The sequence below is a fragment of the Geotrypetes seraphini genome, chromosome 2 (assembly GCF_902459505.1).
Source record: "Geotrypetes seraphini chromosome 2, aGeoSer1.1, whole genome shotgun sequence".
Classification (NCBI taxonomy): domain Eukaryota; kingdom Metazoa; phylum Chordata; class Amphibia; order Gymnophiona; family Dermophiidae; genus Geotrypetes; species Geotrypetes seraphini.
The window spans coordinates 81,047,092-81,070,153 of record NC_047085.1 but is presented as its reverse complement, the minus strand read 5'-3'; the positions used below and the strand labels follow the sequence as shown (position 1 = coordinate 81,070,153).

General features: G+C 49.2%; 2 protein-coding genes across 5 annotated transcripts in view; one reads left to right on the top strand and one right to left on the bottom strand.

Moving 5' to 3' along the window:
* The window catches only part of TMEM64 (transmembrane protein 64), a 56,544-nt gene extending 53,229 nt beyond the window's left edge, over window positions 1–3,315 (bottom strand). Inside the window, exon 1 of the mRNA XM_033933238.1 lies at window positions 2,043–3,315. Coding sequence (XP_033789129.1) covers window positions 2,043–2,735 — 693 coding nt within the window. The 5' untranslated portion in view covers window positions 2,736–3,315. The remainder of the gene's footprint in view (window positions 1–2,042) is intronic.
* Window positions 3,316–3,595: 280 nt separating this feature from the next.
* NECAB1 (N-terminal EF-hand calcium binding protein 1) overlaps window positions 3,596–23,062 on the top strand; it is a 319,716-nt gene continuing 300,249 nt past the window's right edge. For 2 of the 4 annotated variants that reach the window (XR_004538300.1, XR_004538299.1), the window contains exons 1-2: window positions 3,596–3,798; window positions 6,752–6,874. The gene's annotated coding sequence lies outside the window, so the exon portion shown is untranslated. The remainder of the gene's footprint in view (window positions 3,799–6,751; window positions 6,875–23,062) is intronic. The other 2 variants (XR_004538303.1, XR_004538301.1) reach the window with 2 other exon arrangements.

The window sequence follows — 23,062 nt, the reverse complement described above, 5'->3', positions numbered from 1 at the left end:
ATCAAGATGACCTTTATTCAGTGCAATTAATGTGGCGCTTTAGTTCCAAGGCACACCATCTGAACACTTAGGGCTTGCCCCATCTGTCTTCAGCTTTCTAGTATTAAGGAGGAGCTCAGAAATCAGGAATTGAATGCAAGCAAAGCAGCTTCCATCACTCCACTGAATCATACCAATTTGCCACCACTGCCTCAAAGAGTAATGCAATCAAGGAATAAATGGATCACAGTAGGGTCAGGCAGACTGCGACACGTGACACAGAAACCTACACCCTCACAATTGCACCTACAGAATTCCTTTGCTCCATTAGAGCAATGCAGTGCTCAAGAAAGAACTGAAATCGAAGGTAACTTACGAAGAAAAGCACTCGAAAAAGGAAGAGTAAGAAACCTCAAGCCAATAAATTATTGCTTTTAGGAGATTCTACCATCAGAGGCATTAACATTGAAACACAAGACAAGGAGCCTAAAATAGTGAAGTGTCTCCCAGGATCCTCAGCTACTAGAAGTACTCAACAAATACTGTCTATAATTAAAGAAGAAACCAATAAGTCTAAAGCTGATGTTGTTATCCATCTGGGAACAAATGACCTAGCCAACAACTCCACACTTGCAGCTCAGAAAACCTTTCAGGAGGCTTGGAGAAGGGTTGAAACCTTTTGTAAAGACTAGCTTTTTCCGAAGTACTGCCAGCATATGGAAAGGGAGAGCAAAGAGTTAAAAACATAGAGGACTTCAATAGGTGGCTCAAGAAGGCTTTAGGTACATAGGAGGATGGGGAAATATATGGAAGGACAAGAAGCTATATTGTACTGATGTGATAGGCTACACATTACTAAAGCAGGAAATAGAATCCTTGCGGAGAAATTTAGACAATATGTTTCTAGACATTTAAATTAGAAAGTGGGGGTGGTGTATGTATGAAGGACAATTATGGAGACCATCCCCAGCAAAAGACAAGATGTGATGGTAGTAAAACGATTGCAACACAAACAATATTAGCAATTCACTTCTTAGCGTTGCAACGGGAAGTGAAATGAAACAAAAACTATACAAAAAAAAAAAAAAATTACTGCTGAAAAATAGCTGGAAAGCGATGACAAATGCTCGTAGTCTAAGCAATAAAGTTCATGATCTGCAAGCCCTGATGTTAGAGGGAGACGTGGATATTGTTGCTATCACAGAGACATGGTACAGTGAATCCCATGGATGGGAAGCAAACATATCGGGATATAATCTTTTTAGAAAGGAAGAGATGGTCAAAAAGATGGGAGGAGTAGCTCTCTATGTAAAGATCCATATCCAAGTGACTGAAATGCAAGGGACTTGGGGAGAGGAAGAAGCGATATGGATCACTCTGAAAAGAGAAGATGGAACTATCTACGTGGGTGTAGTCTACAGACCTCCGACTCAGTCGCAGCAAATTGATAAAGATCTGATTGTGGATATCAGAAAGTATTTATTTGTCTGGCAGGGCTTCAGCAACCCCACCAGCAAAAGTAAAGGGATGCTGCAGTTCTGGATGGCGACCCAAGCACCCCTCCCCGGTGTGTTTTATTGAATATTAATGCATTACTTATGGTGATAATTTTTATTGTGAATGCTTTTATGTACTCCTCCTTATTAAAGGTCTAAACAAAACTGGGGGTGGAGGTGGGAGAAAGGGACTCAATCCAATGAAAATAACAAAGCTCTCCAAAACCTAAAGAACAGTCTTCCTTTAGTTATCTCCTGCTCCCAGGCTCTTAATCGATGCTTGACTTAAAACTTCACAAAGCTGCTAAATCAAATTAGCACAAGCATGTTTCTGTGTTAAACATGTCAACACAGGGCTTTAGCAACTGGCAAGTTTGCAGTTTTTCAACAGTTGTTAGCCTGATAAATGGAATCTTCCCTACCCCTGTACTTGATTTGACTGTAGATTTTGGCAGATTAACAACTGCACACTATCGAGTATAGCTCATTCCTCTAAAATTATATAGTGGGAGGGGGCGTGTGCAGGGAATCGGGCAGAACCCTAGACTCCGGCTAGAAAGCACTCACCGAGAACACGGCGTTTTGAAGGCCGAAAGGGATGGGGGTGAGCCGGGCAAGCGCCACCACCTTGAGCCCGCTCGCCCCCTCCACCACCCGGATGAAGGCGCCCAGCTTCTGGCTGCTCTCGATCTTGGCCAGCACCCAGCGGGCCAGCAGCCTCCTGCAGGCAACGTGAGCGACGAAGGTGCCGATGAGCACACCGACCAGCACCAGCCCGATGCCCAGCACGAAGCCGTACAGGTAGCCGGCGGCCACGTTCAGCACGATGTAGCCCCAGCCGCAGGGGAAGGAGACCACGATGAAGCCCACGATGAAGAGCAGCAGGCCCACCAGGCTGTCCAGGCTTTCCACCCAGAGCAGCAGGTCCTTCAGGTACTGGCGAACCAGGGCCAGCGAGGCGAAGCAGACGGCGCTCAAGACGCAGACCAGCACGAAGCTCCGACACCAGCAGCAGCGCCACTGGCCACCCGCCGCCGCCGCCGCCCCCTCCGTCAGCTCGCACGGCAGCTCCAGCTCCAGCAGTCCCCGGTGATCCGTGTAGCCGCCCGCCTCGCACAGGCCGTCCGCCGACGGCTCGGTTCTCTGCCCCCAGCGGCTCAGCGTCGACCGAGCGGGCCAGGAGGGCAGCGCCGCGTTCAGGAGCTGCCTTAGGGCGCCCGGCAGCATCGCCCCCGGGAGGCTGCCGGGCCGGAGCGACATCGGCCTCGGCCAGGTCAGAGCTGCCGGGCGGGATCCGGGGGCCGCTCGGAGGTCCGGACGCTCATCCTCAGCTCCCTGCCGGCCGGCGATAGGTGGAGGTGAGGGAAGATCCTGGATGGCGGCTCCGGGTGGCTCTCGCCTGCTTCCTCCGCCGCTTCCCCGGGACCGGTTATTCTCTCCAGAACAGTTGACCCACCGGTTGTGCTTCGCTGGGATGGTAGCGAAAGGCGATCTAGAACTGGGCCCTCGCAGTGACACCACTGATTGGATAATACCGACCCCTCAACAACCGGTCTCCAGCCCCATCCAGCTACCGCTACTGGGAAGCAAGTTAACCTGCCAACCAACAGTGGCTTCGGCGCATGCGCACACAGTCTAACCGCGGCGGCCTATCGACTTGACGCAAACGTTATCCGCCAGGAGTCAGCCGTTGTTTCTCCACAGCCTGTAGGGCAGCGGTTCCAAAGTGCGAAGAATACAGTTCAAGGAGATAGCTGTATCTCCTAAGTAACAGAACAGGCAAGGGGCCATGGTCTTATGCAGACCATTTGGGGGGAGGCCTTGCCACACCTAGCCTCGCCCCTGCTGCCACGATTTTAAAGTTTTGTGGGGTTTTTTTTTTTTACTTTTTTCTATTTATTTATGAAATTTCAAATACAGATTGATCAAACAAAACTTGTACAGAAAAAACTTGGTTCAAATAAGCATAAATCCATGATACAGCACAGGGGCCGGTGGATGAGAGAGGGAGAAATGTTGGACGTGGCTGAGAGGGAGAGAGCTGGTGGACAGTGAAAGAGAGGAAAACGTTGCACATGGGGGTGGAGAAGAGGGGAGAGGAAGAAATGCTGTGCTGGAGTGGGGAGGGGGAAAGAGGGAGATGGATCCAGGGGTAGAAGATAGTGAGGATGCTGTACAGTGAAAGGAAGGGAAGAGAGGGAAAAATGTTGGACCATGATGGGAGGAACCAATGGACAGCAACCACTTGAAGAAAAATTTGTAGAAGATAGAAAAAGAGAAACTTAAACCAACATGATGAACAAATAAATCTCAGACAATAAAGGTAAACAAATGAATTTATTGATTGAAAGACTTTAGCTTTGGGATCTGGTGTGGGGTGTGTGGGTGGGGCTAGGAGTGGGGGCAGGGTCATTGTCCTTTTTTTTGGTCTTCTTAAAAATGGTAACCCTAATGTAGGAACTGCACAAGGCAAGGATGAAGGTTTCTTTTATGCATCCTTAATGTGACCATTTATTTTTTTCATCAAAATGGGACATTTATTGTCAGTCCCGCCCCCAATCCCACCCTAGCCCCACCCCAATCCCACCCTAGCCTCGCCCCAATCCCGCCCCCAATTTCTTTCATTCATTTTTCAAGTACACATAATATCTTATTAATTCATAATGGGCTAGAAAGATTATTTTGTGAGGAAAAGATTTATTTACCCGATTGTAATATGTTTTTATCTTTATTCTTTACTGTTCGGTTTGAACTATTCACTTCTCCCTCCGTATTCGCGGTGGATACGTTCCAGCTATAGCTGCGAATATGGAAAAACTACAAATAACTAATGTATATGTTATTCGTGTTTTTTTGTAAAAGATAGAGTTTTTGTTATTAAAACCGCAAATAACGGGGGTCACGTGATGAGTTTGCCTGGATAAGACGTGCTTCCCTGAGCTCCCCGAACTCGAGTCCCCTAAACTCTGCTAAACGATCTTAATTTTGCGGCTGGGGGGCTCCTGCCTGCGACAGACCCTCCATTTGGGTCGGGGGAGCAGTACAGAGCCCTGCGAGGTAGCGGGTGCCTGGCATGCCGGTTAAAACCGTGCGGACCCCGAAACATAAGTTGGCTTTGCCTGGGGCTAAGATGGCGGCGTCTCCGACCCCCCCCCTTGCGGATCCGGCTCAGTGGGGAGAGTGGGCTCAGGAGATATCGCGGATGGTAACGGCTACCCTGGAGGATCGCCTGCATAAGTTACAATCGGCTGTGGAGGGCTTTAATGAGCGCTTTGATGCCCATAGTACCCGGCTGGCGGCGGTGGAGCAGCGGGTTTCGGATGGGGAGGACGCGGCCATCCGGGAGCGCAACAGCATATCAGACCTCCAGGCTCAGGTGGCCACCCTGACTAGCCGGCTTGATGATCATGAAAACCGTCAGCGGAGAAATAATTTAAGGGTGGTGGGTCTGCCGGAGATGCGAGCTGATCAAGATCTTTATGCATTCTTTCAAGTCTGGCTCCCTACGCAGCTGGGGCTGGAGCCGCCGTCGGCTGGCTTTTTGTGCGAGCGGGCGCATCACCTGGGGCAACGACCGGAGGATAATAACCGCACCAGACCTGCGATTGCCAGATATCTCAATTGGAGGGAGAAGGAGCTTGTCCTCCAAGCTTACCGGAGGGCTGGGACGCTGGCATATGAGGGGAAGAAGCTGCTGCTTTTCAATGATTATTCTACCCACGTGGCTTCCCTTCGCAAAGAAATGGTGCCTCTCTGCTCAGCCCTTCATCGACGAGGAGTGCGCTTTGCGCTTGTATACCCGGCGTCCCTGCAGGTCTGGAGGGAGGGGAAACCCCATACCTTTCCGGACCGGGCGGCTGCTCAGAGCTATTTGGACTCGTTGCCTGTGGAGGTCGCCGGGGGAGCTCCAGCGGCTGTTTGATCTACCTGCTCTGCCTGCTTTTGCTGTTTGCCCTGTTGGCTGTTTCTTGTGCTGTGGAGCGGCTGTCTGCAATCCACGTTGAGTGTCGGTGATCTTCTTCCTCTAGAGCGTACTGCTGGTCCCCGGAGGCCTGGGTTTTTCACCCCTTGAGACTGGGCTATTTGACATTTGCTGGCTATAGCGGGGCAGAAGTGAAGACACCGGACTTGGAGGGGCCTGGAGAATCGGCCGGGCTCTGCTCTGCTGTGGGCTCCGAGGGCTGGACTTTCTCCAGTGGTATACGGGGATCCCTCCTTCTTTCTCCTGGGGCTGCTGCCTTATCCTGTCGGACTGTAGGTGGGGGTTTCCCCCCTCCGGGGGTGGGTGGCTACTTATGGGGTCTTGGGCTATGCCTTTCCTGCTGTAGATCCCGGGATTGCCTGAGAGCTGTTTTCTCTTCAGCGGGGGTTGTCTTTTTTCGCTGATATTGTGACTGTTTGGCTACTGTGGGGGACTCTGGGTCGGGGAATGTTCAGTAGAAGGTTTTGGGTTGCTCCTGTTTTTGGGAGCACAGGTCACTGTTGTTTTCTTTTTTTTTTCTTTTTTGTTTGGGGGGGTTTGGGGGGTGCCTCGGGGGAAGGTTTCCTCGGGGGGAGGGGGCAGGGTGGTCCTTCCTTCTATCCTTTTGGCTTGGGGAGCTTTGGGAATGGCTTTGGGGCCGTTTCTTGCGGGGGGAAGGATTTGGGGGGAGGGGGAGGGGTTGGGGTGGAGGAGTGGATGTTGTGTTTGCTTGTGGGTTGGTATGGATGCTGTGTGGATGGATAGCTGAGTGGGCTGAGTGTGGGAGGATGCAGCATTTCTGGAGGGGGCTGTACCTGATTCGTTGCTTTGCGCTCCCTTTTAGAGGGTTCAGGTTCCTGTGTCCTTGGATGGGTGGCCTGGCTGGGGGGCTGCCTGTCGTTAGTAGTTCACTGTCTCTTGTAGTATTATCAGGGGATTTTTTTCCTAATGACTAAGTTGACTGTCGCTACCCTAAATGTGGATGAGATTCACTCTCCTATTAAGAGAAAGAAGATCTTGAATTGGTTCCGCAGAAGGGGGACTGATATCGCCTTTGTGCAAGAAACCCACCTTTCCGCTGCAGAGCATCTTAAGCTGCGGAGGGATTGGGTGGGCGAGGTATGCTCGTCTTCCTTTGGAACCCGGAAGCAGGGGGTGGCCATCCTTATCCATAAACAATTGCCCTTCCATATTCATAAAGTTCTCCAGGACCGGGATGGCCGATATGTACTTGTCTTGGGGGAATTGTGGAGGCATAAGTGGTTGTTGTGTAATCTGTATGCTCCTAATGTGTATAATCATAAATTCTTTTCAGCCTTGCTTGCCAAGATAGCCATGTACCCCGATTACCAACTGTTGATAGGGGGAGACTTCAACATCACTGTGGATCCCGCTCTGGATTGCTGCCCAGCAAAGAGGGGGACGGGGGATCACGGAGGTAAATTTTTTAATTAGCCAGTTGCAGGTGTTGGACATTTGGAGGATTCTGCATCCCATGGAACGTAAGAACATAAGAATATAAGCAGTGCCTCCGCCGGGTCAGACCATAGGTCCATCACGCCCAGCAGTCCGCTCCCGCGGCGGCCCAAACAGGTCCTGACCTGTCTAAATCACCAGAAGGGGCCCCCATGCCATCCTGGTTTCCTGATGAGTCCTATCTTCCCATCGAAGTCCTAGCCCTCCGGTCTTGCACATGCTTGACCTGGTTGGGTTTCTATACTTTCTCAGTATCCCAGTATCCCACTTTACTTTCTCAGTATCCCACGATCCCTTTATCCCCCAGGAATCTGTCCAGTCTCTGTTTGAATCCCTGTACCGTACTCTGCCCGATCACTTCCTCCGGTAGCGCATTCCAAGTGTCAACGACCCTTTGGGTGAAGAAAGACTTCCTTGCATTTGTTTTGAACCTATCTCCCTTCAGTTTCTCCGAATGCCCCCTCGTACCTGTTATCCCCTTCAGCCTGAAGAATCTGTCCCTGTCCACCCTCTCCATGCCCCTCATGATCTTGAAGGTCTCTATCATATCACCCCTGAGCCTCCTTTTTTCCAGAGAGAAGAGCCCCAGCCTGTCCAACCTCTCGGTGTATGGGCAGTGTTCCAGCCCTCTTACCAGTTTCGTTGCTCTCCTTTGGACTCTCTCAAGTACCGCCATGTCTTTCTTGAGGTACGGCGACCAATATTGAACGCAGTATTCCAGATGAGGACGCACCATCGATCGATACAATGGCATGATGACTTCCCGCGTCCTGGTTGTTATGCCCCTCTTTATGATGCCCAGCATCCTGTTGGCTTTTTTCGAGGCCGCTGCGCACTGTGCAGATGGCTTCAGTGATGCATCCACCAGCACACCCAAGTCTCTCTCAAGACTGCTTTCTCCTAACAATGCCCCCCCCATTTTGTAGTTGAACAACGGGTTCTTTTTCCCTATATGCATGACCTTGCATTTTTCCACATTAAAGCGCATTTGCCATTTGTTTGCCCAGTCTTCCAGCTTGTCTAGGTCCCTTTGCAGTTCCTCACACTCTTCCCTGGAGCTAACTCTGCCGCACAGTTTGGTGTCGTCTGCAAATTTTATAACCTCGCATTTTGCCTCTTTTTACAGGTCATTGATAAATATGTTGAAGAGTAACGGCCCCAGCACCGATCCCTGTGGCACACCGCTCGTGACTCCCTGCCAGTCAGAAAATTGGCCCTTTACTCCGACCCTCTGCAGTCTACCCGACAACCAGTGTTCGATCCATCTATGCACTTCCCCTCCCACCCCGTGGCTCCATAGCTTCCTAAGCAGCCTTTCATGTGGAACCTTGTCGAAAGCCTTTTGGAAATCGAGGTAAATGATGTCGACGGGTTCCCCCTTGTCCACCCGACTGCTTATTCCCTCAAAGAAGTACAGAAGGTTCGTTAAGCACGACCTTCCCTTACAGAATCCGTGCTGGCTTTTTCTCAGTAGGCCATTTCCCTCAATGTGCTCGCAAATGCTGTCCTTAATCATAGCTTCCATCATCTTCCCTATAATTGAGGTCAGGCTCACCGGCCTGTAGTTCCCGGGGTCACCCCTCGATCCCTTTTTGAAGATAGGTGTGACATTCGCCAGTCTCCAGTCCTCTGGTACCTCTCCAGTTCTTAAGGATAGGTTGCAAACATGCTGGATTGTGCCCGCTATTTCTTGTCTTAGTTCCTTCAGAACCCTTGGGTGGATCCCGTCCGGACCTGGAGATTTGCCGCTTTTTAACCTGTCTATCTGTTTGAGGACATCCTCCTTACTTACCTCTATGTGCTCCAATTTTTTAGCCTGTTCCCCACTCATGAGCTCCTCTGAGTCCGGTATATTAGTTATATCTTCTCTCGTGAAAACCGATGAGAAGAACGTGTTCAACCTCTCAGCTATCTCTTTATCCTCCTTAATCACACCCTTCCTATCCCCATCGTCCAACGGGCCCACCTCATCTCTTGCTGGTCGCTTCCCCTTTACGTAACTGAAGAATGCCTTGAAGTTTTTCGCCTCCCTGGCCAGCCCCTCTTCGTATTTTTCTTTTGCTTTTCTAACCTTTCGGTGGCATTCCTTTTGGCAATTCCTGTGCGCCTGGTGATTTTCCTCCGTTGGGTCCTTTTTCCATCTCCGGAAGGATACTTTTTTGTCATTTATTGCCCTCTTTACTTCCGTTGATATCCAAACTGGGTCCTTTGACCTCTTGTTCTTGCAGCCTTTCCTGAAACTGGGGACGTACCTTCTTTGTGCTTCCTGCAGGGTGTCCCTGAATAGGGTCCAGGCGCTTTCCACAGTCTCCATCCTATAGATGTTTTTGAGCTTACTCCCCACCATTTCCCTTATAGCAACATAGTTCCCTTTCTTGAAGTTGAGCGCAGTTGTTGCGGTCCTCCTTACTGTGGGTGTCCCCCTTTCTAATGTGAATCTGATCACATTGTGGTCACTGTTGCCTAGTGGTCCTCCCACTTCTACCCCACTTGCAGGCCCCCCTAATCCGTTCAGGATAAGGTCAAGAGTAGCACTCCCTCGCGTCGGTTCCCTTACCAGTTGCTCCATGAAGCAGTCCCTCACAGTTTCTACAAATCCTGTTTCCCTAGTGCAGTTGGAGTGGCCCGTACTCCAGTCTATCCCCGGGTAGTTGAAGTCCCCCATCACTGTCACACTTCCAGTTCTGCACTCCTGTATCAGTTCATCTTCCAAGTCGTGCCCGACTCCTTCCGGTGTACCAGGTGGGCGATAGTACAGCCCCAGTTTTATGCCTGCACCCTTGTTTCCTGGCAATTTGACCCATAGCGATTCCAGCCCCTCTGCCTTCGTTGCCATATCCATCCCGACCGAGTAGATAGAGTCCTTTATATATAGTGCTATGCCTCCCCCCTTCTTGTGGGTCCTGTCCTTTCTGTAGAGTTTGTATCCCGGCAGCGCTACATCCCAATGATTCTCCTCTGTCCACCATGTTTCTGTAATTCCAATTATATCCAGGTCCTCCCCCTTGGCCACAACCTCTAGTTCCCCCATCTTGGCCGTGAGGCTTCTTGCATTTGTGTAAAAGCATCGCAGGTCCCGTCGTTTTTCCTCCACCTCTGCATTTACCTGGGCCGCCTCTCCTGTTTCCTGAATTTCTGCTTTGCCCTCAGCTTTTACCCTCGTAGCTTTCAGTTTCCCCACCTTCCCGTCGCCCCACTTCCCCGCTTTTCCTCTGGGTTTTCTTGCCCCCTCTTGGGCCCTGGCCTCTGTTCGATCCCCCTCGCCTTGTGTGAACCCTATGTTGCCCTCCGTTTTCGCCCTTGTGCCACCCAGTCCCCCTGTGTCCCCATGCCCCTTAGTCTCCTCCCAGCAAGCTCCCTTTACCTGTTGTTTCCCTCGCTGTCTGATCATAAGATCCATCGGTCTCTCTACATCCTCTATGCAGTCAGCCCGTTCAGCATCTGTTCTGGATACTGTTGTCCGAAGCGTCAACATCAGATCAGCTGTCGGCTTTCCCCCTCTCCTCAGTTTAAAGCCCTCTCGATCTCCTTCCTCACATTGGTGGCCAGTAGTCTAGTTCCCTCTGTGCTCAAGTGCAGGCCGTCCCGCCGGTAGAGCCTACTCTTTTCCCAGAACGACGTCCAATTCCTCACAAAGTTGAAACCCTCCTCCTGGCACCATCTCCTCAACCATGTATTCACAGCCTGGAGGTCTGCCTGCCTCTTTGCATCTGCTCTCGGTACAGGCAGGATCTCTGAGAATGCTATCCTCCGGGTATTCCGCTTCAGTTTACGCCCCAGGACCCTGAACTGGTCAGTCAGCGTGGCCATGCTGAAATTCCTCCGGCTCATATCATTTGTTCCGACGTGGATTATCACCGCAGTCTCCTCTGTCTCTGCTCCATCCAGGATCCTGTCGATCCTGTCAGTGACGTCTCGTATCTTGGCCCCTGGGAGACAAGTCACTAGCCGGTCCTCCCTTCCTCCAGCTATGTGACTATCTACCTCTCTCAAGATCGAGTCTCCCACCACAATAGCAGACTTCCCTTTCCTCAGCAACCTCCTCTGTCTCAGGTCCATGTCCTCTGTGTAGTGTGGTGTCTCTCCCTCGGGGTCTCGGTGAGTCACGGTCTCCTCCTCTTGTGTGGTTCCTCCGCTAGGTCCTTCCCCGGTGTCGCCTTGTGGATCCTGGGTCTCGTCTGCTGACATCCGTCTGTACAGCTGCTGGTCCTGTTCTTCCACCTTCCTATAGGCCTCCTCGATGAATCTCTCGAGGTCCCTCACCTGGTCTACAATGAGGCCTTCTCCGTCTGTGTCCTTGTTTGGCCAGCTCGTCTCCTCTGTGTTACGTAGTCCCTCCAGTTCCTGGACCTTGACCCTCAATCTGCCTACCTCCATCCTCAGGCTATCCAGCTCCTGGCACCGACCGCATATGTATGCCCGCCTCCCGGAGGGGAGGTAGTCATACATATGACACTCGATGCAGTAAACTGGGTAGCTCTGCTGTGTTCCTTTAGCCTCCATTTCTTTCTCCTTGCTCCTACGGTCCCTCTGTGGTTGAGAGTGGTTTCCGGCGTGCAGCTAGCTGAAAGAGTAGAGAGAGAGAGAAGAATGAGAAGCTGAAAGGGTAGAGAGAGAGAGAGAAGAATGAGAAGCCAAAAGGGCAGAGAAAGAAGAAAGTGGAGAGAAGAAATTATATATATATATATATTTTTTTTTTTTAGGTTAAAGTTAGGTTTGCTGCTGGGCTGCCTGGGCTCCTTCTCAAGGCTCCTTCGCGAAGGCGCTCTCGCCTTCGCCGCGCGCCGAACGGCTGGGCGTCGTTGGCTCCTCCCCTTTAAGGGGGAGTCCGGCACTGGCTCTGACGCGTTGGGGGGGGCGGAGCGAACTCTCGCCTCTTCCCCAGCCCTGTCTCCTCTTTCCCTCCGCCTGCTTTTCTGGTGCTCGGCACCAAACGCTGCCCCTCTCCTAACTGAAGCTGAACTTCAGCTACGCTGCTCCTTCCTGCCTCTAAGTCACCGCGTGTGCCGCGCTGGCTCCTCCCCTTTAAGGGGGAGTCCGGCGCTGGCTCTGACGCGTTGGGGGGGGCGGAGAGAACTCTCGCCTCTTCCCCAGCCCTGTCTCCTCTTTCCCTCCGCCTGCTTTTCTGGTGCTCGGCACCAAACGCTGCCCCTCTCCTAACTGAAGCTGAACTTCAAGTTTCAAGTTTATTTACATTTGATATATCGCTTATAAAAATATCTAAGCGATGTACAATTAAAAACCAGCAGATTGTGGCATTACATGTAATTTCACTTAAGTTAGACAATTGACAAAACAATGTGGACAAACTTCAGCTACGCTGCTCCTTCCTGCCTCTAAGTCACCTATACTTTTTATTCCCATCCCCACAATGTCTATGCTAGGTTGGATTATCTGTTGCTATCGCCCTCTCTGCTCCCCCGGGTGTCGGGGATCACTATAGAAGAGGTTCCATTGTCGGATCATGCGCCGGTTGTCCTGGAGCTGCGGTTTGCGCCGGAACCCGAGGAACGTCATTGGAAATTTCCGTGTTACCTTTATAGAGATCTTGATTTTCATAAATATCTTCGCGAACATTGGTTGGAGTATAGTTCTCATAATAATACTGAGGATGTTCATCCGGTGACCTATTGGGAGGCTTCGAAGGCGGTTCTGCGGGGGTTCATTATTGCTTATCTTTCTCGCAAGCGGAAAGCATTGGATGCGGAGTGTGACCATCAGTCCAACCCAGGATAGGGGTTTGAAGAAATCCTGATGGCTACACTAAATCATATACTTGCGTGTGACCCGGCCTGGAGTCACCCTGCAGGACTGGATTTTTAGTAGTCAAAAAAAAAACACAATAAAGTCTCAGCATTCAAGAAGTTTAAATAAATGGTTCATTTTACTCACTTTCTTCACAACAGGTAAGTAATGCCTTGAGCTAGTCAGGAATATCAGCCAGGACTCCTGTACAGCATTCAAGAAAAAGAAACACAAAAAAACCAAAAAGGGCAAAGTAATTGAAGCATACCAAATTAGGTTTAAACTTTTACTGCTTCACTGCTTCTTTAGTCTCACCCAATCTGGAGACCTTAGCTCCTTAGAGAGCTTACTCTAACTGCAGATAAGCAGTCCCTTTTATTCAGTCCTGAGACTGCAGTTCAATATTTGAGTTTCCTTAGTTTCTAGTCTTTAGCAGAAAATAGGAAAGCCTCTGACAATCATTAATTATGGTTATCAGGAACAGGAGAGAGTAGCAGGTTTTGCCAAAATTGTAGGCCTTCAGACAGGCTTTCAAATTCCCTCCCAGATGGAAGCAAAACCTCTCCCCAAACTCTCTCTAAGCTTTCACTCAAAACTTCAGCATTCCAAAGAAAAACATAGCTCATAAACAGTTCAAAAACAAACACTCACTGCTTGTGGCTCAAAGTCCAGTTCACCAGCATTGGCTCTGGCAAGTTATCATCCCCAATAGTCCAGGTGTCTTGGCAATCCATGGGTTCTTCAGCTTGAAACAACTCTCCTGACTGCTCAAGCTCCTCCAACTCCATAGGCTGAGGCCTGTTGTCCCTGCTTGGCTCAGCAGGGTTCCTAGGGAGGCAAGGCCTAAACTTCCTCCCTAGCTGGCTCCCTTTCCTGGTGTCTGGGACAGGTTTATATACCTTGGGACCCCGCCCTGCTGTGTCAGCCCTGGCAGTGTTCCAAGGGCCTCTTGGGCTCCCCCAGTGGTCAACAAGATTATCCAGCTCAGACCCAACCTGTTCCTTCCCAATTCCTCCCCGGGCTTTCTGTTTCACCTTCTTTCCCTCTGTCCTGACTGGGACCTGCACTGGGAGAATGCCTGGCTGGTCACAGGAGTTACTGACTCTATCGGGGGAGCTTCGACAGTTGCGGGTCAGGCATAGTGCTTCTCTTTCGGCGCATGACAAAACTCGCTTGCTGGACGTCCGGCGGCAGATAGATACCATCTTGACGCACCGGGCTTCTCGGGATATTTATTTCCAGCGGTATAAGTTGTACGCTTGGGGGGGTAAGACGGGGAGACTGTTGGCAAATTTGGTCCAGCCTCCGCGCACTCGGCAGGTTATTCTGTCCATCAGGGACTCGAAGGGTACTTGCTACACGCAGGAACGGCAGATTCAACAGCAATTCGTCCACTTTTACGAATCCCTGTATGCTCAAAGATCGTTCTCGGATGCTGATAGGGATGCTTTCTTTCAGGGGCTCCAGCTACCTCGGCTAACTGCAGCTCAGCTGGAGCAATTGAATGCCCCTTTTAGTTCCGACGAAGTACAGCTTGGTATTAAGCAGCTTAAATTGACTAAGGCCCCGGGCCCGGATGGGTATGGCTCTGAGTATTACAAGATTCTGTCGGATCTGATCTCTCCGGCGTTGGCGGGGGCGTTCAACGCGCTCTCTGAGACTCAGGGTTTGTGGACTCCTAATATGGCCCACGTCGTGTTGTTGCCTAAGCCTGGCAAGGACCCGGCCCAGGTGGGTTCTTATCGGCCTATTTCCCGCCTTAACCAGGATGATAAACTTTTTGCTGCACTATTGGCGAGGAGATTGAATGCCTTTTTGCCGCTTTTGATCCATGAGGATCAGGCAGGTTTTGTGCCGGGCCGCTATGCGTTGATGAATCTGGCCAGGGCTCTAATGGCCCTTCATTCCAGGTGTGGTTTGGAGGGTGAATCGGCTATTGTAGGCCTGGACATGGAGAAGGCCTTTGATAGTATCTCGTGGCAGTATCTCTTCTGGGTTCTGCGTCAATTTGGCATAGAGGGGTCTATTCATCAGTGGATTAGTAGCTTGTATATACAGCCGCAGGCCAGACTTTTGGTCAATGGTCAGTTTACTGCACCATTTGCTTTGGGACGGAGGACGCGACAGGGCTGCCCGTTGTCCCCTTTACTTTTTGTGTTGGCTATTGAACCGCTGGCTGCTCGAATTCGGGGGGATCGGACTATTCAGGGTATTCGTATTGGGGGTCTGGAGAGTCGCATTAACCTCTTTGCTGATGATATTCTTCTTTATTTGGATCAGCCCCGTCGGGATCTGGGCCGGGTCCTTGCTTTGGTCCGCTCCTTTGGTGACCTTTCGGGGTTGCGGGTTAACTGTGATAAGTCTGAACTCCTTCCCTTGCGGTCCACCCGGGTGGAGTCCTGGCATGCGGGCCTTGAGATTCCACTGGTGAAGGGGCCGATGCGTTACCTTGGTGTATACTTAAGTCCGGATCTTAAGCTTTTGTACCGCTATAATGTGACCCGTCATTTGGAGGCGATTCAGAAATTGTGTGATAAATGCAGAGACCTTCCGCTGGGTCTCTCGGGTCGGGTGGCGTTGACAAAGATGGTCCTCCTCCCAAAAATTTTGTATCCGTTGCAGGCGGTGCCGCTTTGGGTTACTGCTAAAGATGTACGCCTGTTTCGTTCGATCCTCTCCTCCTTCATTTGGCGTCATAAGAGGGCCCAGATTAGCTATGCCACTTTGGCGTTGGATAAATGTAGGGGGGGTTTGAATCTGCCCGATCTTCGATATTATAATGTCGCCGCTTTGTTTTGCTTCATTCATGAAGGTTGGTCGGGTTGTTATAGATTCTCGTCTCAGGCCTGGTGGAGTCCTGGTGTGCTCCGCACTCAGCTCTGTCTCTTCTGCACATTTCGTTGTCGTCAGTCCCGGGAGGTGGGGCTAAGTTTGCGTATCTTCTTCCCGTACGGCGAGCGTGGCGGTGGTGGAGGAGGCGGCAGGGGAAGACTCCGGTCGCTTCTCTTTTCTTACAGTTGTATGGTAATGCTGACTTTCCCCCGGGAGTGGGTTATGCTTGGTTTCGGCAGTGGGAGCAGAGGGGGGTAGAACTCTTCAGGATATCCTTGCCGTGGGGGGGGGGGGTCATTTTCCCTCTTTTGCCCAGTTGCAGTCCCATTGGCAATTGCCTCAGACTCATTTCTGGGCTTACCTTCAGGCACGGCATTATTACTTGTCCCTTGCTCGTCGCTGGGGGGATGCTTGGCTCTGTGGTCCCTTGGATGTACAATTTTTTCAGGTATCTCCGGCCTCTAATAAATTATCTACCTGGTTTCGGATCCTGAAGAACGCTTCCAATCTGGGTCCTATTGATCGGCTGGCGTCCCAGTGGCAGATCGAGCTTGGCACTACCCTGGACCGAAAGGCTTTTCTTGATCTCTTTGCCACTGTGCACGCCTTGGGGGGGTTCCACGGACTTCCGGGAAATGCAATTTAAAATTTTGCATCGGGCTTATATTTCCCGGGTTAGGGGAGCTTTTATGGGCCTTTGGGAGGCAGCAGTTTGCACCAAATGCAATCGTTTATTAGGTACCCTAACTCATCATTTTTTGGAATGCCCTTCTGAATTGTGGCTGCACGTTCTCCCTTTTTTGGAGCGTATTCTCCGGAGGGCTGTGCCCTGGTCTTATGGGTTTCTGCTCTTGAGAGATCAACGTGAATTGATTGAGGGGGGGGGCTCACCTTTTCCCAGCGCAGGGTTCTCTACATGGCTGTCTTGGTGGTCAAAAAGCTCCTGTTGCAACACTGGGTGGATGTTTCTGTGGCTTCCTTTCCCCAATGGAAGGCTCGTTTGGAGGAGGTGGGGCGGTACGAGCTTCAACGTATTCCTCGCGCTGGGACTTTGGCCCACCGCTGCTATCGAGATCTGTGGCAGCGGGTGTTGAGGGTCTGTTCCAGCATGGAGACAGTGGGTACGGATGCCTCCCCTTGAGTTTTTATATTGAGGGGGCTGTTGCTCGCTATGTCGTTCCTTATGTCCTTTTGTTTTCGCTTTCCTGGGTAGCTGCATCGGTGTGTGTGTGGGAGTGAATTTTTTGGGGGTGTGGATGTCAAGAGAGGAATAAAACAGACTTTAAACTAAGAGGAAGGGGAAAGCCGACAGTCGACCTAGCGTCGATGATTCGGAAGAAGGTATCACGTGATGATACTAAGGGAATGCAAGGCTCGGACGAAACAAAGGACAAATTACAGGAGTCGACTAACCCAGAAGAAGTGGTTAGAAGGAGTGTACCAAAAGAGAAGACACTAAAGACCGAAACACAGGGAAAGGAAATGAAGACACTTAAATGCCAGGATCTAAACTGCATATATACTAATGCAAGGAGCCTAGGAAACAAAATGGGGGAATTAGAAGCCGTGGCCAATGCAGAAGACTTAGACATCATTGGAATCTCTGAAACATGGTGGAATGAGGAAAGCAAATGGGATACAGCACTGCCGGGATTTAAGCTCTATCGCCAGGACAGGTCAGGACAGAAAGGAGGTGGAATAGCCCTATACATAAAAGAAACCATACAATCGACAAAAATAGACACAGCGGAGACGACCAACAAGCTGGAATCACTATGGGTTAAAATACCAGGAAGAAAGGGATATGAAATAAAAATGGGCCTATACTATCGCCCACCCGGGCAAACCGGAGATATCGATAAGGAAATGGAAGCCGAGATGAAACAAGAATGCAAAAATGGTTGAACAGTTATTATGGGAGATTTCAACTACCCCGGGATAGACTGGAGTCTTGGAAACTCAAAATGCGCTAGGGAAACAGAATTCCTGGAGGCTACACAAGATTGCTTCATGGAGCAGCTTGTTAGAGAACCGACGAGAGGAAATGCCACTTTGGATCTAATCCTAAATGGATTAATGGGACCAGCAAAGGAAGTGGAAGTAGTGGGACCGTTGGGAAACAGTGACCATAACATGATCAAGTTCAAGGTTGAAGCAGGAATACCAAAAGGAAAGAGAACCATGGCGACAACTTTTAACTTCAGAAAAGGAAACTATGAAGCAATGAGGAAAATGGTAAGGAATAAACTTAGGAACACTTCCAAGAAATGGAGGATGGTAGAACAGGCCTGGTCTTTTTTCAAGGACATGGTGAGCGAGGCGCAAAATCTTTACATCCCCAGATTCAGAAAGGGGAGCAAAAAGAGTCGAATAAAGGACCCGATATGGATGACTAAAATAGTGAAGGAAGCGATAAGTAATAAGAAAAATTCATTCAGGAGATGGAAAAAGGACAAAACTGAAGGAAACTGGATAGAGCACAGGAAGTATCAAAACAAATGTCACCGTGTGGTTCGAAAAGCTAAAAGAGAGTATGAAGAGAAGTTAGCCAGGGAGACTCGTAATTTCAAACCGTTCTTCAGATATGTTAAAGGGAAACAGCCAGCTAGGGAGGAGGTGGGACCGCTGAATGATGGAGTCAGGAAGGGAGTAGTGAAGGAGGAGAAAGAAGTCACGGAAAGACTGAACATGTTCTTTTCGTCTGTATTTACAAACGAAGACACAACCAACATACCGGAACCTGAGCAATTCTTCAATGGAAATCAAGCAGAAAAATTAACATTCATGGAAGTGAGCCTTGAAGATGTGCGCAGGCAGATAGATAAACTAAAAATAGACAAATCTCCAGGTCCGGACGGAATCCATCCAAGGGTTCTGAAGGAACTAAAGGAGGAGATAGCAGAACTACTGCAGCAAATATGCAATCTATCCCTGAAAACAGGTGTGATCCCGGAGGATTGGAAGACGGCCAACATCACGCCCATCTTTAAAAAGGGATCAAGAGGTGACCCGGGAAACTACAGACCAGTGAGTCTGACCTCGGTTCCCGGAAAAATGGCGGAAGCACTGATAAAAGAAAGCATCGATGATCACTTGGAAAGAAACAAACTTCTTATAACCAGCCAACATGGTTTCTGCAGGGGGAGATCGTGCCTAACCAACTTACTACACTTCTTCGAAGGAATTAACAAACAGAGGGACAGAGGTGACCCCATAGACATCATATACCTTGATTTCCAAAAAGCTTTTGACAAGGTGCCCCATGAACGATTACTCCGGAAACTGAAGAACCATGGGGTGGACGGAGACGTACATAGATGGATCAGAAACTGGTTGGCAGGTAGGAAACAAAGGGTAGGGTTGAAGGGACACTACTCTGACTGGAGGAGGGTCACGAGTGGTGTTCCGCAGGGCTCGGTGCTCGGGCCGCTGTTATTTAATATATTCATAAATGATCTAGAAACAGGGACGAAGTGTGAGATAATAAAATTTGCAGATGACACCAAACTATTTAGGGAAGCTCGGACTAAAGAGGACTGTGAGGAATTGCAAAGGGACTTGAACAAACTAGGAGAATGGGCGACAAAATGGCAAATGAAGTTCAACGTTGAGAAATGTAAAGTATTGCATGTGGGAAGCAGAAACCAGAGGTACAACTATACGATGGGAGGGATGTCATTGAATGAGAGTACCCAAGAGAGGGACTTGGGGGTAATGGTGGACAGGTCAATGAAGCCGACTGCACAGTGCGCAGAGGCCGCTAAGAGAGCGAATAGAATGCTAGGTATAATCAAGAAGGGTATTACAGCCAGGACGAAAGAAGTTATCCTGCCGCTGTATAGGGCGATGGTGCGCCCACACCTGGAATACTGTGTCCAGTTTTGGTCGCCATACCTTAAGAAGGATATGGCGTTACTCGAGAGAGTTCAGAGAAGAGCGACACGTCTGATAAAAGGGATGAAAAACCTTTCATACGCTGAGAGATTGGAGAAACTGGGTCTCTTTTCCCTGGAGAAGAGGAGACTTAGAGGGGATATGATAGAGACTTATAAGATCATGAGGGGCATAGAGAGAGTAGAGAGGGACAGATTCTTCAAACTTTCAAAAAATAAAAGAACAAGAGGCCATTCGGAAAAGTTGAAAGGGGACAGATTCAATACAAATGCCAGGAAGTTCTTCTTTACCCAACGTGTGGTGGACACTTGGAATGCGCTTCCAGAGGACGTTATAGGGCAGAATACAGTACTGGGATTTAAGAGAGGATTGGACATTTTCCTGCTGGAAAAGGGAATAGAAGGGTATAAATAGAGGATTACTGCTCAGGTCCTGGACCTGTTGGGCCGCCGCGTGAGCGGACTGCTGGGCAAGATGGACCTCAGGTCCGACCCAGCAGAGGCATTGCTTATGTTCTTATGTCTGGCGCTTCGAGTGTGGTGTGTTTGTTGTGGATGGTGGTGAGGGTTTGGGAATTGGGTGTGTCTGTTTGGCGGGGTTTAATATCTCAAAATGTCAATTGTGATGGGCAGTCACCCATGGGGGTATTGTACTGAGCACCATTTGATGTCATTATCTTTTGTACTACTTCTGGCTGCTTTGTTCTCTGCTTGTTCTGCTCATGGTTGTATGTTCCTTTGCAATTGTTAATAAAGATAATTACAAAAAAAACCCAAAAAACTCGCAAATAACATATGCAATAGTTATTCACGGTTTTGTGAAAGGACTACACATCTAAGAACATAAGAAGCGCCATCTCCGGATCAGATCTTCGGTCCATCAAGTCCGGTGTTCCGCACATGCGGAGGCCCTGTCAGGTGTACACCTGGCGTAATTTTTAGTCACCCATATCCTTCTATGCCTCTCGTAAGGAGATGTGTATCTAGTTTGATTTTGAATCCTAGGATGGTCGATTCCGCAATAATCTCCTCTGGAAGAGCATTCCAGGTGTCAACCACTCTCTGAGTGAAGCAGAACTTCCTGATATTAGTCCTGAACTTGTCCCCCCTTAGCTTCATTCCGTGTCCTCTTGTCCATGTCAAATTTGACAACGTAAATAGTTTTTTCTGCTCTATTTTGTCGATTCCTTTCAGTATTTTGAAGGTCTCGATCATATCCCCTCGCAGTCTCCTTTTCTCAAGGGAGAACAATCCCAGTCTCTTAAATCGATCCTTGTATTCCAGTTTCTCCATACCTTTTACTAGTTTTGTTGCTTGTCTCTACACCCTCTCCAGCAGTTTTATATCCTTCTTTAGGTTGGGAGACCAATGTTGGACGCAGTATTCCAAGTGGGGTCTGACCATTGCTCTGTAAAGCGGCATTATGACCCTCTCTGATCTACTCGTGATTCCCTTCTTTATCATGCCCAACATTCTATTTGCTTTCTTTGTCGCCGCCACACATTGTGCTGATGGTTTCAGGGTCCTATCTATCAGTACACCCAGGTCCTTTTCTTGTTCGCTCTTACCCAGAGTTGCACCTGACATTCTATACTCGTGTTCCTTATTCTTACTGCCTAAATGCATCACTTTGCATTTCTCCACATTAAACTTCATCTGCCATTTCTCCACCCATTTCTCTAACTGACACAAATATCTCTGGAGTTCCTCGCTAGTCTTATGCGATCTGATTGCCCGGCATAGGTTTGTGTCGTCTGCGAACTTGATGATCTCGCAGGATGTTCCTTCATCTAGGTTTTTGATATAGATATTAAATAAGATCGGCCCAAGTACCGAGCCCTGGGGTACACCGCTAATCACTTTCTCCCAGTCGGAGAGCTTCCCATTTATGTCCACTCTCTGTTTTATGTTCTCTAGCCATTTGCCTATCCATCTTTGTATATCCCCCTCTATTCCATGGCTTTGTAGTTTCCTGAGAAGTCTTTTGTGTGGAACTTTGTTGAACGCTTTCTGGAAGTCTAAGTATATTATGTCCACTATCAATTTGTTCATTCACGGTCTCAAAAAATTGAAGTAAATTCGTTAAACATGATTTCCCTTTCCTGAAGCCATGTGACTTGCTTTCATCAGGTCATGTGTATCTAAATGCCGGACTATGCTATCTTTAATCAGTGCTTCAACCATCTTTCCAGGGACAGACGTAAGGCTCACAGGTCTGTAGTTGCCCGGTTCTCCTCTCGATCCTTTTTTGAAAATTGGCGTGGCATTCGCTATCTTCCAGTCGTCCGGTATCTGTCCAGTTCTAATTGTCAGGTTGGCAAGTTTTTGCAATAACTCCGATTTCAACCTTCAATTCTTTTAAGACTCTCGGGTGAATTCCATCCAGTCCTGGGGATTTGTCACTTTTAAGTTTGTCGATCTGGTAGTATACCTGGTCCAAGTCCACTTCTACTGTGGTGAGGCTGTCACGGGGAATAGGGGCAGAACCGGACTGCGAATAGGGAAATACCACAGATATCCAGCTCTAACCCACCCTCGCCTCCCTCTCGCCTTCCCCCGGCATCCCGACCTTACTTGGTGGTCTAGCGGGCGTACGGGGCAAGAGCAATCTTCCTATGCTCCTGCCCCGTGCAGATCGCCAATAGGAAATGGCTGCTATGAGTTCCCATAGTCTCTCGAGACTACGACGGGAACTCCCCACAGCCATTTCCTATTGGCGATCTACACAGGGCAGGAGCGTAGGAAGATCCTGCCCCGAAAGCCTGCTAGACCACCAGGTAAGACCGGGATGACGGGGGGAAGGCAAAAATATGGGGGGGTTTCCCCCTCCCCCCAAAAAAATCACGATTATGTGAAATCACAAGTGCAGAAACCGCGAATGGGGAGGGGGAAGTGTACTACTAAATACTATTAATATTCACAATGTTGGTGGAATAACGATACAGTACTGTATTATTGAATACTGTAACAATATTTATTGAACAATACAAGTAATAATCTCAGGGTAAACAAAAAAGTTCCATACAATACAAGGAAAATAAATAAATGTTCAGTATTGAAAGTTCAATATTGGAATACCTTGTTGTCCAAGCCTTCTTGTTGCTCATCCAGTAAACAAGCAGCTGGAACTTATCTTTTCCCTTCAAGGCTCAGGGTTTGCGGCTTTATAAATCAGTGTTGGCTTTATCATATGGCTTACTGCATTTGCACAAAGCAGCATGGTCAATCTATCCCTTGTAGCCTTGAAACCTGGTGCTCTCTTATCCTCTTTGCTAATGAAAGTCCTCTGTGGCATTTTCTTCCAAAAGAGAGCAGTTTCATCGGTACTGAATGTCTGCTCAGGTTCATATCCCTTATCTTCAATAATTTGCTTAAAGGTAGCAGGGAACTCTCTAGCTGCCTCTTGGTTGGCAGATGCTGCTTCTCCTGTCACTCTAACATTACGCAGGCCATACCCGTGACGGAATTTATCAAACTACCCTTTACTGGCCAGAAAATCAGTGGATTGTGACATTCCACCTTCCCTGCTCTTCAAGTTTTCATACAAAGACTTTGCCTTTCCTCTTATCATCACAGAGTCTATCGGTATTCTCGTTTTGTAGCACTCCTGCACCCACAGAAATGTTCCAGCTTCCGTGCGAGAGAGATTGGCATTTCGCACAACATGTAATCTCTTCCCA